The sequence below is a fragment of the Rhinolophus sinicus genome, linkage group LG03 (assembly GCF_036562045.2).
Source record: "Rhinolophus sinicus isolate RSC01 linkage group LG03, ASM3656204v1, whole genome shotgun sequence".
NCBI lineage: Eukaryota > Metazoa > Chordata > Mammalia > Chiroptera > Rhinolophidae > Rhinolophus > Rhinolophus sinicus.
The window spans coordinates 30,780,114-30,793,488 of record NC_133753.1 but is presented as its reverse complement, the minus strand read 5'-3'; the positions used below and the strand labels follow the sequence as shown (position 1 = coordinate 30,793,488).

General features: G+C 34.0%; 1 protein-coding gene across 4 annotated transcripts in view; it reads left to right on the top strand.

Annotated features, from left to right (window-relative positions):
• Window positions 1–13,375, top strand: part of FUT8 (fucosyltransferase 8) — a 211,179-nt gene that overhangs the window by 89,328 nt on the left and 108,476 nt on the right. For all 4 annotated transcript variants that reach the window (XM_019733553.2, XM_074327355.1, XM_019733552.2 and 1 more), the window contains one exon: window positions 3,494–3,925. In XM_019733553.2, coding sequence (XP_019589112.1) covers window positions 3,723–3,925 — 203 coding nt within the window. In that variant the 5' untranslated portion in view covers window positions 3,494–3,722. The remainder of the gene's footprint in view (window positions 1–3,493; window positions 3,926–13,375) is intronic.

Genomic DNA, 13,375 nt, shown 5'->3' with positions numbered 1-13,375 from the left:
TGGAAAGCCTCTCCTAATATTCTGTGGGAGAGAGGTAGTGTGTACTATATCCATTTTACAGATAAAGAAACTGAAGTTCAGTGAGGTTATCGAGCTATTATATAGCAGAACCAAGACTCTGGTGTAGATTTTGCCGATTCTAGCACCTATGTTTTTAAATCTATATCTTGTCAGCATTAAGATAGAATTACTTTTATTGAGAACCTGTTATATGTAAAATATTATAGTAAATGCTTTGTATATATTAACCTCATTTAAGCCTCACAGTAACTTCATTAAAGTTCCTGATCTTAGTGATGATGTACTCTAGCTTCCAGATTTAAGGAATTACTTTGAAAAATTACATATTTTTTTATAGAGACATTAAGCAGAAATAGAGACATTAAGAGTGTCTTTGTAAATACCAAAAGAAATGAATAATTTAAGTATGTACTACCTTAAAAAAAAGTGGTATCACCAATTAAATAAGTTTGTAAAAGGATGCCTGGCACATTTCAATCCATTTCATATTCTGTAGATAAAGGATAGTATCTGAATCTTAAACAGGAATGAATTCATAAATACTTGAAAACAACCCACTCTGAGAGGAAATCTCAACAAACATTGCTATTTAAATTGTAGTCAGAAATTAAGCTCATGTGGTTAATTAACTACATTAAATGTTGAAATATTTTCACTAATAAATTCTTTCACAAACAAATTGAGTGGCTTTCATATCAAAGACTTTATGCACACTTTCTTCAGTTTTCCCATTGTCTTTGCAAAGTCAATCTTCTAGATGAGGAAAAAAAGACAAAGTAAAGAGAAAGTATTTTCTCATGGTTAAAAGGTGACCATAAGACTGCTAATTTCGTGGCCTTTTAGGCCAGTTTATTTTCATCTTTTAAGGGGTGTCTTGAAAGATATATATTGACAATAATAAATCCCAAAGCTTATGAATGATTTTATTTTTGAACTGTTTTCCCTATAAAATAGCACTGTGTCACTTTCTACATTCAGATTTGCTTTCTTAAGTGGGGCATAAAATGCAGTTGAAGCTGGTGTGCTCAGATTCTGTGTTAGATGTCATACTAGCATATATCATGTATGATATCCTTTACTTACTAATGCACCTCTTCATTTACTTAAAAATATTTATTAGTGCCAAGTGCTAAGCACTGCTCTAAATACTTGGGATACATCTATAAACTAAATGGACAAAAATCATGGAATTTAAATTTTTATAGGCATAGTTCAAACAATAAATATGTAAGTAAATAGGCATTTATTATGGATAGGGAAAAAATATAACTGCTCTTTTAAATCATGTAAAGGAAAATTATATAGAAAACTCCTTGGTTTTTAGCTTGGCTTGTTTTTTGCCAATCCCATTTTTAAATACTACTTAGAACAATAAAATTTGGGGGAAATATTCTCCAAAAACAGAGTTAAAATGATACTATTAATTAAAAACATGACCATGTTGCTCCTACAATAACTTCTTGCTTTTTTATGAATCATGTACTATCAGTAGTGCTGTAATGTAGTAACTTAATATCTTGGTGATTTTGATGGTGATTTATAAAAACCTAAAAGTACTTTGTATAGCAGAATTTATATTTCTATTCAATTTATATTGTACTTTTTCTGGCTTTGAATATTTATAATTTTTGTTGTAGTTCTAAGTAAAATGTTACAGCACATCTTTCTATTATTATTTAAATTCTTCTTGTTTAGAAAACTCTTTACCTTTCTTTCGTCACAGTTGTCTTTCTAAGTTATTTTGCTACGAAGGAACAGAAAATTTTTTTAACTATCTTATTGATATAGCTTGGAATTAACTAGGGTATATTTTCAGCATATGGTATGATATCACTTTACAGTGTTGGATATGTTATCACAAACAGTATTATTAATTCCAATGTTAATACTTCTTTCGTTGACTTATTTAATTAAATCCATTCTTTAGACCATTAGAGTGGATTCATTTCTTAAATTTGTTTTAACCATGAAGCCCTGAGTGTCTGCATTTTTCCTATAACATGAAAAGTAGACCTCACATTAACTGGATCTTTTACCTGAGACATTGAATAGACTAATTGTTCTTATATTTTAGTGAATAAATGGGGGTACCTGAGATTAGAGGAGCAAGGTTTTAGAAAGGATTTTGAGAGACAGAATGAACAGTGGTCAATAAAAAGAGTGTTCTCGATAGACAGAAGAATAGTTATTGAAACAACACACAAAACACCAAGTTTTAATTTAGATTATTGCTTTTTTACTTAGTTTTCAAACAATTCTCAGTGAGTACAATTTTTTTCATTCTGTGTTTTAGCTAGTGTGAGTCAGTAACAGTGAGGAAAATATTGTAGGAATAAATGGGAAGGAAATAGAGTGTTTCTAGGACTTTATTTGAAGAGATATCCTTCTCTTTTAATACTTAGTCTTTTATAAACAATTGAGATTTGAGGTTCAAAAGTAGAAAACGAGGCTAGTATTTCAAGCCTCTTTTCCAACTTTTCTACCTGGTCTTTAATGACTGATTAGTGGTCAAGTCCCCATCACATTCAGTCTTGTCTATAGAAACTATTTCTTTTCTCTCTTCTCTTTTACAATGAACTCTGTGCTTGGAGATAAGACTTTTCTTATATAGCCCTGGAATTGTTAAATGGTATTAATAGTGTATCTTTTCTTGTGAATTTTCTCTTTGGGGAGAAAATTGTTATGTTTTTAAAGGGAATTCTAAGCCTAATGATAGAGAAGTGACAAATGAAACTCATAACCAAGCCTGAGAAAGCATGTAGATTTGTAGTTTAAGACGCACAGTAACTAAGATTTAACTGGTATTAGACTTCTGTTGCAATTGTTGGTATTTTTTTAATAAGTATGAGGAAGGAATAATCCTAATCCATATGAACCTTTGCTTGTTTGAAGTTTGGAGTGCTTATCAACTGCTTAATGGCTGTGATAACCTTTGCTTGGCTATAGGCATGTCATTTTTAGAATTTATCCCAAAGTGCTAATTTGCCTATCACCTGAAAAGTTAAGTGGCATAATGGCAGCCAAGCAGTGAAATGGAGGGGAAAGGAATTGAGATCTTGTAGGAATGAATTCACTTATAAAAACGTTTCTGTTTGAGATGATGGAAACATTAGGTCAAAATATGTAGCTGAATATATTTTGTTTGGTTTTGATTGATTATTCAAAGATACAATCTTTTAATCTCCATATATGAGCTGTTACACACACAATGATGTAAGTAAGAAAGAAAGGTGATGATGGTGCTTCTTTCAGGCTTAGAGCTAATTCATTTATCAGGTAGGGCCCTGGTATACATGGTTAATTTAATATGCGGACTTGAAGCTTTTAGATTTGACTTGTTATTAGGCAGTTAGGTCATTTGCCAGCCTGTTGGTCAGTCAACACCAATGTGTTCCTTTAACTCCGAGAATCTGAGCACGTGCTATTTTACATATCCTACATAATTTAAATACATTTCTTACTCTTTCCACAGCATGTAGAGTCCATGAAGCACAGGACAATAGAGCTTCCTACTTATACCACCAGGAGGATCTCTTTGAAAGATTCACTACAGGACTACCAGAGACAGTAATCTGTCCGAAGCATCATGCGTTGAAACAACAGAAGGCTACTACTACCTTTGCACTAACAGGAAATAGAGTTAAGATGTTTTCAATTCTTTGAGCTCCGGGACGCCAGGGGAGTGAGTTGAAAATCTGAAAATGCGGCCATGGACTGGTTCCTGGCGTTGGATTATGCTCATTCTTTTTGCCTGGGGAACCTTGCTGTTTTATATAGGTGGTCATTTGGTACGAGATAATGATCACCCTGATCACTCTAGCCGAGAACTGTCCAAGATCCTGGCAAAGCTTGAACGCTTAAAACAGCAAAATGAAGACTTGAGGCGAATGGCTGAATCTCTCCGGTAGGTTCTAAAAAGCTGAAGGAAGAGTGATGAAATATTGTACTTTGTTTTTAGTTGCAGAGTTTTGTCCAGCTTTTAAAAAACACTTAATGATTTTTTTTTTGCAAAAATTTAAATATCTTAGTAAGATACTTTTTATACCAATGATATCTCCATATTTAACATAGAGAATTTCTCCATAGTGGGAAATCTTATTTTGCATATGAATTTTAATAAAAACTATGACATTTATGTACTTATATTTCATTTATAATTATCTGCAGTGTTTTGATAATCTTGATTCATTAAATACAAACTATGTGATTTAAATTAGTATATATTAAATTTTTTTATCATATGGACTATAACAAAAGCATTATAATAATTGAGAGACTGTGTTAGTCTAAACTGTAACATTAAAATGAAGGAACAAAAATTCATCCTTAAGTAAGATAACTGGATCTGGAATCCAGAGAATTATTATCATTACTACTTCTAGTTTATTAAAAAATGTGATTGGTATGTGTCAGAAGGCATCAAGTGTTTGGAAAAACAAAGTCTTGTGTTTTTAGGGAGCAAGTGAACATAGTGTTACAGATAATCTCTTTATTTGTGTTCGAAGTTTTTTAGTTTAAAAGTTATCTTGTGTCTTCTACTTCCTCCAATACATGTGAAGGTAATCATGTATTTAGTGCTTGCTGTATCTCAAGATAGAGGTTGAAGATCTGAGAAGATGAAGAGTTGAGTTATTATTCTAGAAGTGGTAATTGACCTTAAGGGAAGAAACGTAGAGAAAAAAGAGCACAAAGTTAATTTCTTTTTGAGAAGCAAATTTAAGACGTGGAAAGTGGAGGTGTATTGTTGTACATAGAACCTTCAGAGTAGGCGGGGAGGAGAAAGGGAGAGAGCTGTGTTGTGGAAGCTGAGGAACATTCTGTGAAGGAAGAATGTAGTTGGCACTATTACATACCCTTAAGGCCTTAGGGAGGACATCTATGGTACTCCCACTCCCCTGTCCCCACTGCCCTTCACTCTTTCTTTGGAACTCAGGTTTTTTTCCTTTTATTTAGTTCCATAACTTTTTCCTTCACTATAATATTGTTTTTGGTCTTTTTATGTTCTATAGAAGACAGTGCTAGCTGTTAACAGTTTCACAACAATCAATGAAATTTCATCTCTCCCATTTGTAATAGTAGTACCATTCAGCAAGACACAAAGTAGTCAGGGATTAGAAAGTTGACAGAAAATGAATTTGTAAATCATTTTATTTCCTTATTGGGGAGTCAAGGAAGATCATGGATAAGGCAGTCTTTCAGCAGAGTCTTACTCAATTATTTGTATGGGAACCAAAGATTGACAGTTTATAAGTTAGTAATAATAGCTATCATTTATTGAGAGTTTATCATATGCCAGGTACTGTGCCAAGGACTTGGCATAGATTATCTCATTGACTTCACAACTTCCTTATGAGATGCTGGTACTGTTTTTATAACCATGTTACAGATGAGGAACGAAAGGGTTATTAAGTAATTTAATTTTTAATTTTTCACAAGGTCACACCTTTCATGAGTGTTGGCACCTACTTTGAATCCTGGCAGTGTGACTCGAAAGCCTGAGCTCTGATGAACTGTATTGCCTCTCTGAGTAGAATCTAGAGAGAAGTCAGTAATTCAAAAATCTCAATTGAAAGTTTCATGTACAAGATCACCAAGAGTAGCTGCTACTCTTGGTGACTTTGGAGTATGCTTTGATTACAGTAAAATCTTGTTCTACATCATAGGAATGTTGCTCCTCGAAAAAGATTTTGCCTCTTAACAATTTAGGCTCATAGTAATTGCTCACTTTTCTCCTAATTCCAATGTCAGTACTGATACTTGGCTTATATCTGACTGCCAAGTAACTTGTTTTTATTGCACGAAGGAAAGCTTGCCTTTAATATGGTTTGTTTTGTTTTTTGTTTAGTCTAAGAAGGCAGAATTGGAAGTTTTTAACTATCACATAATCTGTGCTTCATTAACTGATACAGTAAATCTATTAGGAAAAAGAGATCAGGATAATACTTAGATATATTGAGATTGATGTGCTAGCTGAACCCATCTGGTAGAAAATTGGAAAGTGAGTCTAGCGCTCAGGGAAAAAGCCAGGATGAGAAAGATACCTTTGGGAATCATCCACCTAGACATGATTGCCAGAAAATGTGCTGCACAAAGTAAAAATTCCTCCTCTCATTTTAGATGACCCACAGTTGTCATGGAGAAGAAGTGTGGGAATAGCATTTACACACTCTTACTTGCAGGGCCAGCAACATTCTCACATGGAAAGAAAATTCACGTTTTCGATGAATTTGCACCTGATAAAATAAACTGCACTTCTTTTATGGCTGTAGCAATTGGTTATGCGGTACAGAAGCATAGGATCACACATATTTTCCCATATTATTGTCATTAGTAGCTTTTATGGGGGCGACACATTAGTAGGAAAACAGCATATTGAGAATATATCTCTGTTTTCATTATCATTTATTGTTATCTTAATTTTTCTATGCATTCCCAGAGATAGACACACACACACACACACACACACACACACACACACACACTCACGGATATAATGTTGTAACCTCCCTTTTCATGTGCACTAAAAAGTGTAACGCCACTTAAACACTCAATATATAAAAATCTAATCGTTTTTTTAAAATAACAAACTTAATGAATGTGAACTTAAAATATGACAATCTACTTTGCCATTACTCATATACAGTCTTGCGAATATTTTGTAAAGCCAGGTCCACCAGTGTACAGACACAATGAATGGCCTATACTACTATTCACTAGAGAGCTACAAGTCATAATTTTTTGGTTTCTTAATGTTTTATGTGATAGTTCATTGACTGGGTATTGAATTGCAGTGGGAAATTATTTAAGCCAAGATATTAGCTTCTGCTTTTACACCTGGCATCTTGATGATTCTGACAACAACAACATCATCACCCGGAGTAGCAAGAAAACAAAACAATTGTAGCTGTAAATATGTATTACTATGTATTGAGCCATGTTCTAAGCACTTTATATATTATTAACTCAGCCTCTACAACAGGCCTATGATGTAAGTACCCATATTATCCCCATTTTATAGATGTAGACAATGAAGCATAGTTAAATAGTTTGCTGAAATTTATATAACTATAAATAGTAGATCTGGAATTCAAACCCAGACACTCTTGCTCCATAATCCAAACTCTTAAATCATGTTGCTATGGTGCCTGTAAAAAAGTAACTGCTATGTCACACAAAAAAGTGCAACAATCCTTGTTTTCCTAACACCCTTTGCTTATTGTATGTGTGGGTCCAGAAGACTATGCCATGGCCCATAATGGACACCTTCTTTCTGTCAGATTCCTTTTCTCCCCATTTGCCATTGAACAGACTTCAGAATAAAGACAATTATCAAAGATAAAGAAAACACATTGCATACTGATAAAGAGTAAGTTCTCCAAGAAGACATATCAGTTCTTAACATGTATGTGCCTACCAACAGAGCATCAAATACATAAGGCAAAATATGCAAGGCAAGGAGAAATACATAAATCAACTATTTTAGCTAGAGACTTCAACACCCCTCTTTCAGTAATAGATCAAGCAGGCAGAACACCAGTAAGGATATTGTTGACCTGGACAGCATTTTATCAATCAACTTGACCTAATTGACATTTATAGAATACTGTATCCAACAACAGCAGAATACACATTTGCCATCCCTCCTATTCTGATGTACTCTCTGTAATTTGGATGGGGGGTGTTTCCTTTAAAAGTTCCTCTAAGTTATCTTGCCATAACAAACAGAGAAATCTGTGTATTTAGACTTGGGGTAAAAGGGAAGGATTGGATTGTAGAAATTTCTTATTTATAGGGTCAGCTGGAGGTCCAACCTGTAGAGAAAAATTCCTTTTTTTCTTCAGTCCAAGCTTTGCCCACTCCCTACTTCCAACAAAGAATGGTTCAATAAAAGTCAGCTATGTGGAATATAGGGTAAGATTATGCTTTCTTATTAGGAGTCATAATCACTTTCTTCATTCACATTAATATATGCATATATAATGTCAGAATCACCACCAAGCAGATAAAGTAAATTAACTTCCCGTATTTGGAAAATAGTACATGTATAAAATTTGTGGAGCTAGTTATAGGATTTTGAAGATCAAATAGAGTCAAGTAGAATTTTTATAGTTCCTAAATAAAAAAATGTAGACCATTAATATTACAAGTGTTAATATTATAGACCATTGATAGAAAATTGCAAAGCATAATGAAAGGCACTAGATAAATTGTGGTGTTAAGAAGGAGGCAAGTTTGGTGATTCGTTCGTTTAATTATTTATTTTAGTTTTCTTAGAACTAATTAAAAAACAAAATGCATCCAATTATCTATATATGTAACCTGTTAAACAGGTGTATTAGTTATCTATTGCTGTGCAACAAATTACCACAACTTAGTGGTACAAAATAACACACATTTATTTTCTCACAGTTTCTGTGGATCAGGAGTCCACGCACAGCTTAACTGGTACCTCTGTTTTGGGGGCTCTTACATGTCTAGAAGGTGTTGGCTGTCTGGGGCTTCATCTCAAGGCTTAGCTGGGGAAAGATACAGTTCTAAGATCATATGGTTGTTGACAGAATTCACTTCCTTACAGGTTGTTGGACTGAGAGCCTCAGTTTCTTGCTCAGTCTGTTGGAGGCTGCCCTTAGTTCCTTTCCAAGTGGATCTCTCCATAGGGCAAATCACAACATAGTAATTTACCTCATCAGAGGCAACAAGAGAGAGAATCTGCTATCAAGATGAAGTTGCAGTTTTTTGTAACAGAATTACAGAAGTTATATCCCATCATCTTTCCTGTGTTCTGTTAGAGCAAATCACAGGTCCCACCCACACTCAGGGAGGAGATTTCTCAAGACCTTGACTACCTGGAGACAGAGATCAGTAGGGGCCACACCAGGCATCACGTCTCTGTGCCTGCTTTATTGTGCTCAATAATAATAACATTTAAGTTCTCATTGTGTATGAATACTTTACATATATTCTTTTACTTAAAAAGTTAAGTGATTTGCCCTAGACCACATACATGGTTGGTAGATGCTAAAACCAGTTTAAGAACCCAGAGAGTCTGATTCTAGGAAGTGGAGAGTAATACGGTAATTTTTTTTTAAATTAAGAATCAAAAGCTTTAAATAGTGCTTGTTAAATGTTTTTAAATGTTCCCAAGTTGAGGTTGGTGGCATTTTTACATCAATAAGAATGTTAACCTGGTTACTGATTGTTACCACTATTTCAAACTAAACATTCTAATCTCAGTGAACCTCATTTATTGTGGCTCAATCTCTTCATTTTCTTGGTTGCCTGTACAAAGATTGAGGGGCAGAGAATGACTAGATACTCTGAAATCTATTACCCGTTTACAAGGCATAATAAACATGGCTTGAGGGAAGAGTTGCTGAATAGATAACTTCCTTATTTATTTAATAAATATTGTAAGATTAATATTTTATACTCTTTTGTATGGATGATGCCTTTGGTTGCTGGATTCCGAAGGCAGCTATATGAAGTGTTTCCTAATTCATATAAAACTAATTCTTTTTCCTCTCCATTCCTTATTCATTCATTCATTCAATCATTTCTGTTTCTAATGTCTCAGGAGTACCTCTGTATTGCTATGTTCAAGGCTGAAAATTTTTAGGTAGAAAAATATTTGACCATTATTTAAAAATCATTTACTTTGGTTGTACTGTCAGATTTCCTCCCTCCCGTCCTTTTACCTAACTTGGGAATGATCGAATATGGCAAGAATAAGGTGATGAGACTTACATTACTTTAAATTACTGTACTGGGAGATTATTTTGAACTTGTCTGTAATGTCATTTATTTTTGTAGTGTTGGATTTTTCCTGTAATTATATGTATACATATGTAATCTTTCATACATGGGCATTACATTTCATAGCTATGAGTGCAAAAAGTCCCAGTTGTAGGTGGTCTGTCCTTTTGTTCATGTAATGACAAGTTGATGATCACTGTTCTCTTGGAAGCAGGTATTTCTGATGAGTACTTTTCAATTCAGTTTTCAAAGTATAGATAAAAATACAACCAGAATTAGTCAATAGTTGGATACAAGTAAGGATCACTTTCATATGAATTAGAAAATATGAATTCACTTTGGTTACCCTTTTACCAGGGATCCTTACAATAACTCACTTGCTAAAGAGGGTTGGATCCCTGTTTTTTTTACTTGCTTGGCTTTAGCAGTGGTTGGCAAACTATGGCCTGTAGGGCAAATCCATCCCTCCCTTGTTTTTTATGTTTTTTAAAGATTTTATTGGGAAAGGGGAACAGGACTTTATTGGGGAACAGTGTGTACTTCCAGGCCTTTTTTTCCAAGTCAAGTTGTTGTCCTTTCAGTCTTAGTTGTGGAGGGCGCAGCTCAGCTCCAGGTCCAGTTGCCTTTACTAGTTGCAGGGGGCACAGCCCACCATCCCTTGCGGGAGTCGAACTGGCAACCTTGTGGTTGAGAGGACACATTCCAACCAACTGAGCCATCTGGGAGCTCAGCGGCAGCTCAGCTCAAGGTGCCGTGTTCAATCTTAGTTGCAGGGGGCGCTGCCCACCATCTGTTGCGGGACTCGAGGAATTGAACTGGCAACCTTGTGGTTGAGAGCCTACTGGCCCATGTGGGAATTGAACCGGCAGCTTTCGGAGTTAGGAGCTCTAACTGCCTGAGCCACCGGGCCAGCCCTGTTGTTGTTTTTAATGGCCTCCAAACTGGGAGTGTTTTTACATTTTTAAATGGCTGAAGAAAAAACAAATTGAAGGGGAATATGCAGCAGAAGCCATATATAGCCATAAAAATCTAAACTATTTACTGACTGGTCCTTTATACCAAGTTTGGTGACCAAGTTTGTGTGAACCAGGATATTTAGTCCTTATCTCTCGTAATCTCTGAATTGTTACCCATATTGCATGTAAGTATGGATTGCTCTGAAAGGAAGTTCAAGTCCAATTATTGATATTTATCTTAAGTTCTTGCTGACTTTACTATAAGTCTTAGACACTTATTTTGTATCTCTGATTTCTTCTTCTTTTATGCTTTTATTGTGTGCTGAACTAGTCCATGTTTCTTATGTCTGCCTCCTTAAGGCAGCTTGTATTTAGGGCTAAAGTAGGATTTAGGGGGAAGAGATCAGGTATGTTTAGAAAAGAAACAGTCTGATGAAATGAAATGAGCAGGGTTTTCAGATTTGGGTTTGGATTCCTATTCTACCACTTACTAACTTAATGATTTTTAAGAAGTCACTTAATCATTCTGACCCTCAGTGTTTTTTTTTTTTTTTACTTGTAAAATGGCAATAATAACCTCCATTTTGCAATGTTAAGTTGTAAATGATATTTAAAAACGTATTTAGAAGAACTCCTTTGTGTTAGTGGTTCGTCAATACATAGATTTTTAGCTAATGGTAGTTGATAATATAAAAGCACATGACATTACACACTTTCACAGAACTCAGAATACTTGTTTTCGTTTTTTCTAATAGAAAAAATTATCTTATGTCAAATATTTAGTGCAGTGGATTAGATTTCAGAAAGCCTGCAGATTCTTTGGTGACTTTACCCTGAGAAAAATCACAACCTCTTTGGGAGTAGAATATAAAACTGTAGAGAGATGCTCACATTTGATGAATTTGTATGTCTTTACAGAGACAAAATAGTTAAATAATATAGTAGGTTAATTAGGAGCATAGAATAGGCTTTATTTCTTATAATTTGGCTCTCATGACTGAATTTTGTGATTTTTTTTTTTTATTTAGCTGATTGATGCTTTTAGGTATTGGTATTATAATTGCCCATCCTCAGCTTTATTTAAACTATAGGAATTTTAATTATTCATTATCAATACCTAGATGGGCCTCTAAGGAAGAATGCACCATTCTTTGAGAAAAATGCCACATGAGTAAAAATATTAAAATCTTAAATAACTAAGTTGAAAAAATTTAAATGTTTATGTGTGGAAGAACTTTGTTTTTCTTCCATATATAAATGCCATATAGGCAAAGTGAATTTACATTAAATATTTTATCATATGTGAATATTTGAGTTTAGGGTCTTGATTAAACATTCTTTACATTTTATCCTTTATTCTTTTATCCTAATATTGAGTTGATAATGGCTCCAAGCACTTCATGATAATTGAAGATAAATATAGTAGTTCCCCCTTATCTGTGGTTTTGCTTTTCATGGTTGACTACTGTCAGTCAATCGGGGTCAGAAAATATTAAATGGAAAATTCCAGAAATAATGTTTCATAAGTTTTAAATTGTGCATGGTTCTGAGTAGTGTGATGAGACCTCTTGTTGTCTGTCCTGCTCTGTCTGGCCTGGGATGTGAATTTTGTCTCATGTGTGCATGCTGTATATACTACCTGCCCATTAGCTCTTTCAGTTACCAGATTGGTTAGAGAGAGAACACATTCACATAACTTTATTACAGTATATTGTTATAATTTTCTATTTTATTAGTTATTTTTGTTAATCTCTTACTGTGCTTACTTTATAAATTAAACTTTATCATGGGTATGTATCTTTAGGAAAAACATAGTGTATATAGAGTTTGGTACTATTTGTGGTTTCAGGCGTACACTGGAGATCTTGGAATGTATCCCCCATGGATAAGGGGGGACAACTGTAATTGTAAGAAATATGACCATAATGATTCAGCAATTTCAGTGTCACTTGATTTATAGGTGATACATAATCTGGTAGTAACTGTTTAGGAAAAAAGCTTTTCTGGACTATTACATTTCCTTTAGGCATACTTTTATTTCACTATGAAGTTGTGGGGTTTTTTGGTGGGGGCGTTTTTGAATTGTCATTGACATTTATAATTCCTTGAGGTAAAATCATGAAACAAAGTGGTTGTCTAGTTTGATAGATCAATATTCTCGACAAAGCTATCTGAAGGAGAATAAATATAAAAAGATTTCAACATATTAGAGTTAGCCTGTGAATTACAATGGCTAGAAGGAAGTATAGTATAAAATAGCACACTATACTTTTCTTGTTATTGTTATTGCTTGTTCAAATAAAATAAGTTTGATTTTAATCCAGTCCTTTTGTTCTTTTAAAATGTATGCAAAAGCCAGTGTTTGGCAAGATGTTTCACATCAGAAATGCGAAAGAGATTCTAATAAGGTTTGAAGAGAAAGGTGTACTTAATAAATATAGAATGCTATTTGTGCAAATAAATAAAGACAGACATTCAAAAGTATAGTTTAGTGTTAATTCTCATTTATATTCAATAGCACTTCAAAAATATTACCTTTTTTTACCACCAGATACATATAGGAGCTAAGTGACTTAGTCATTTTTCTGAAAGTCAGTGGCAGAAGGAGAAATAGAATCTTCCAAGGAATTATGAAGTTGTATCTA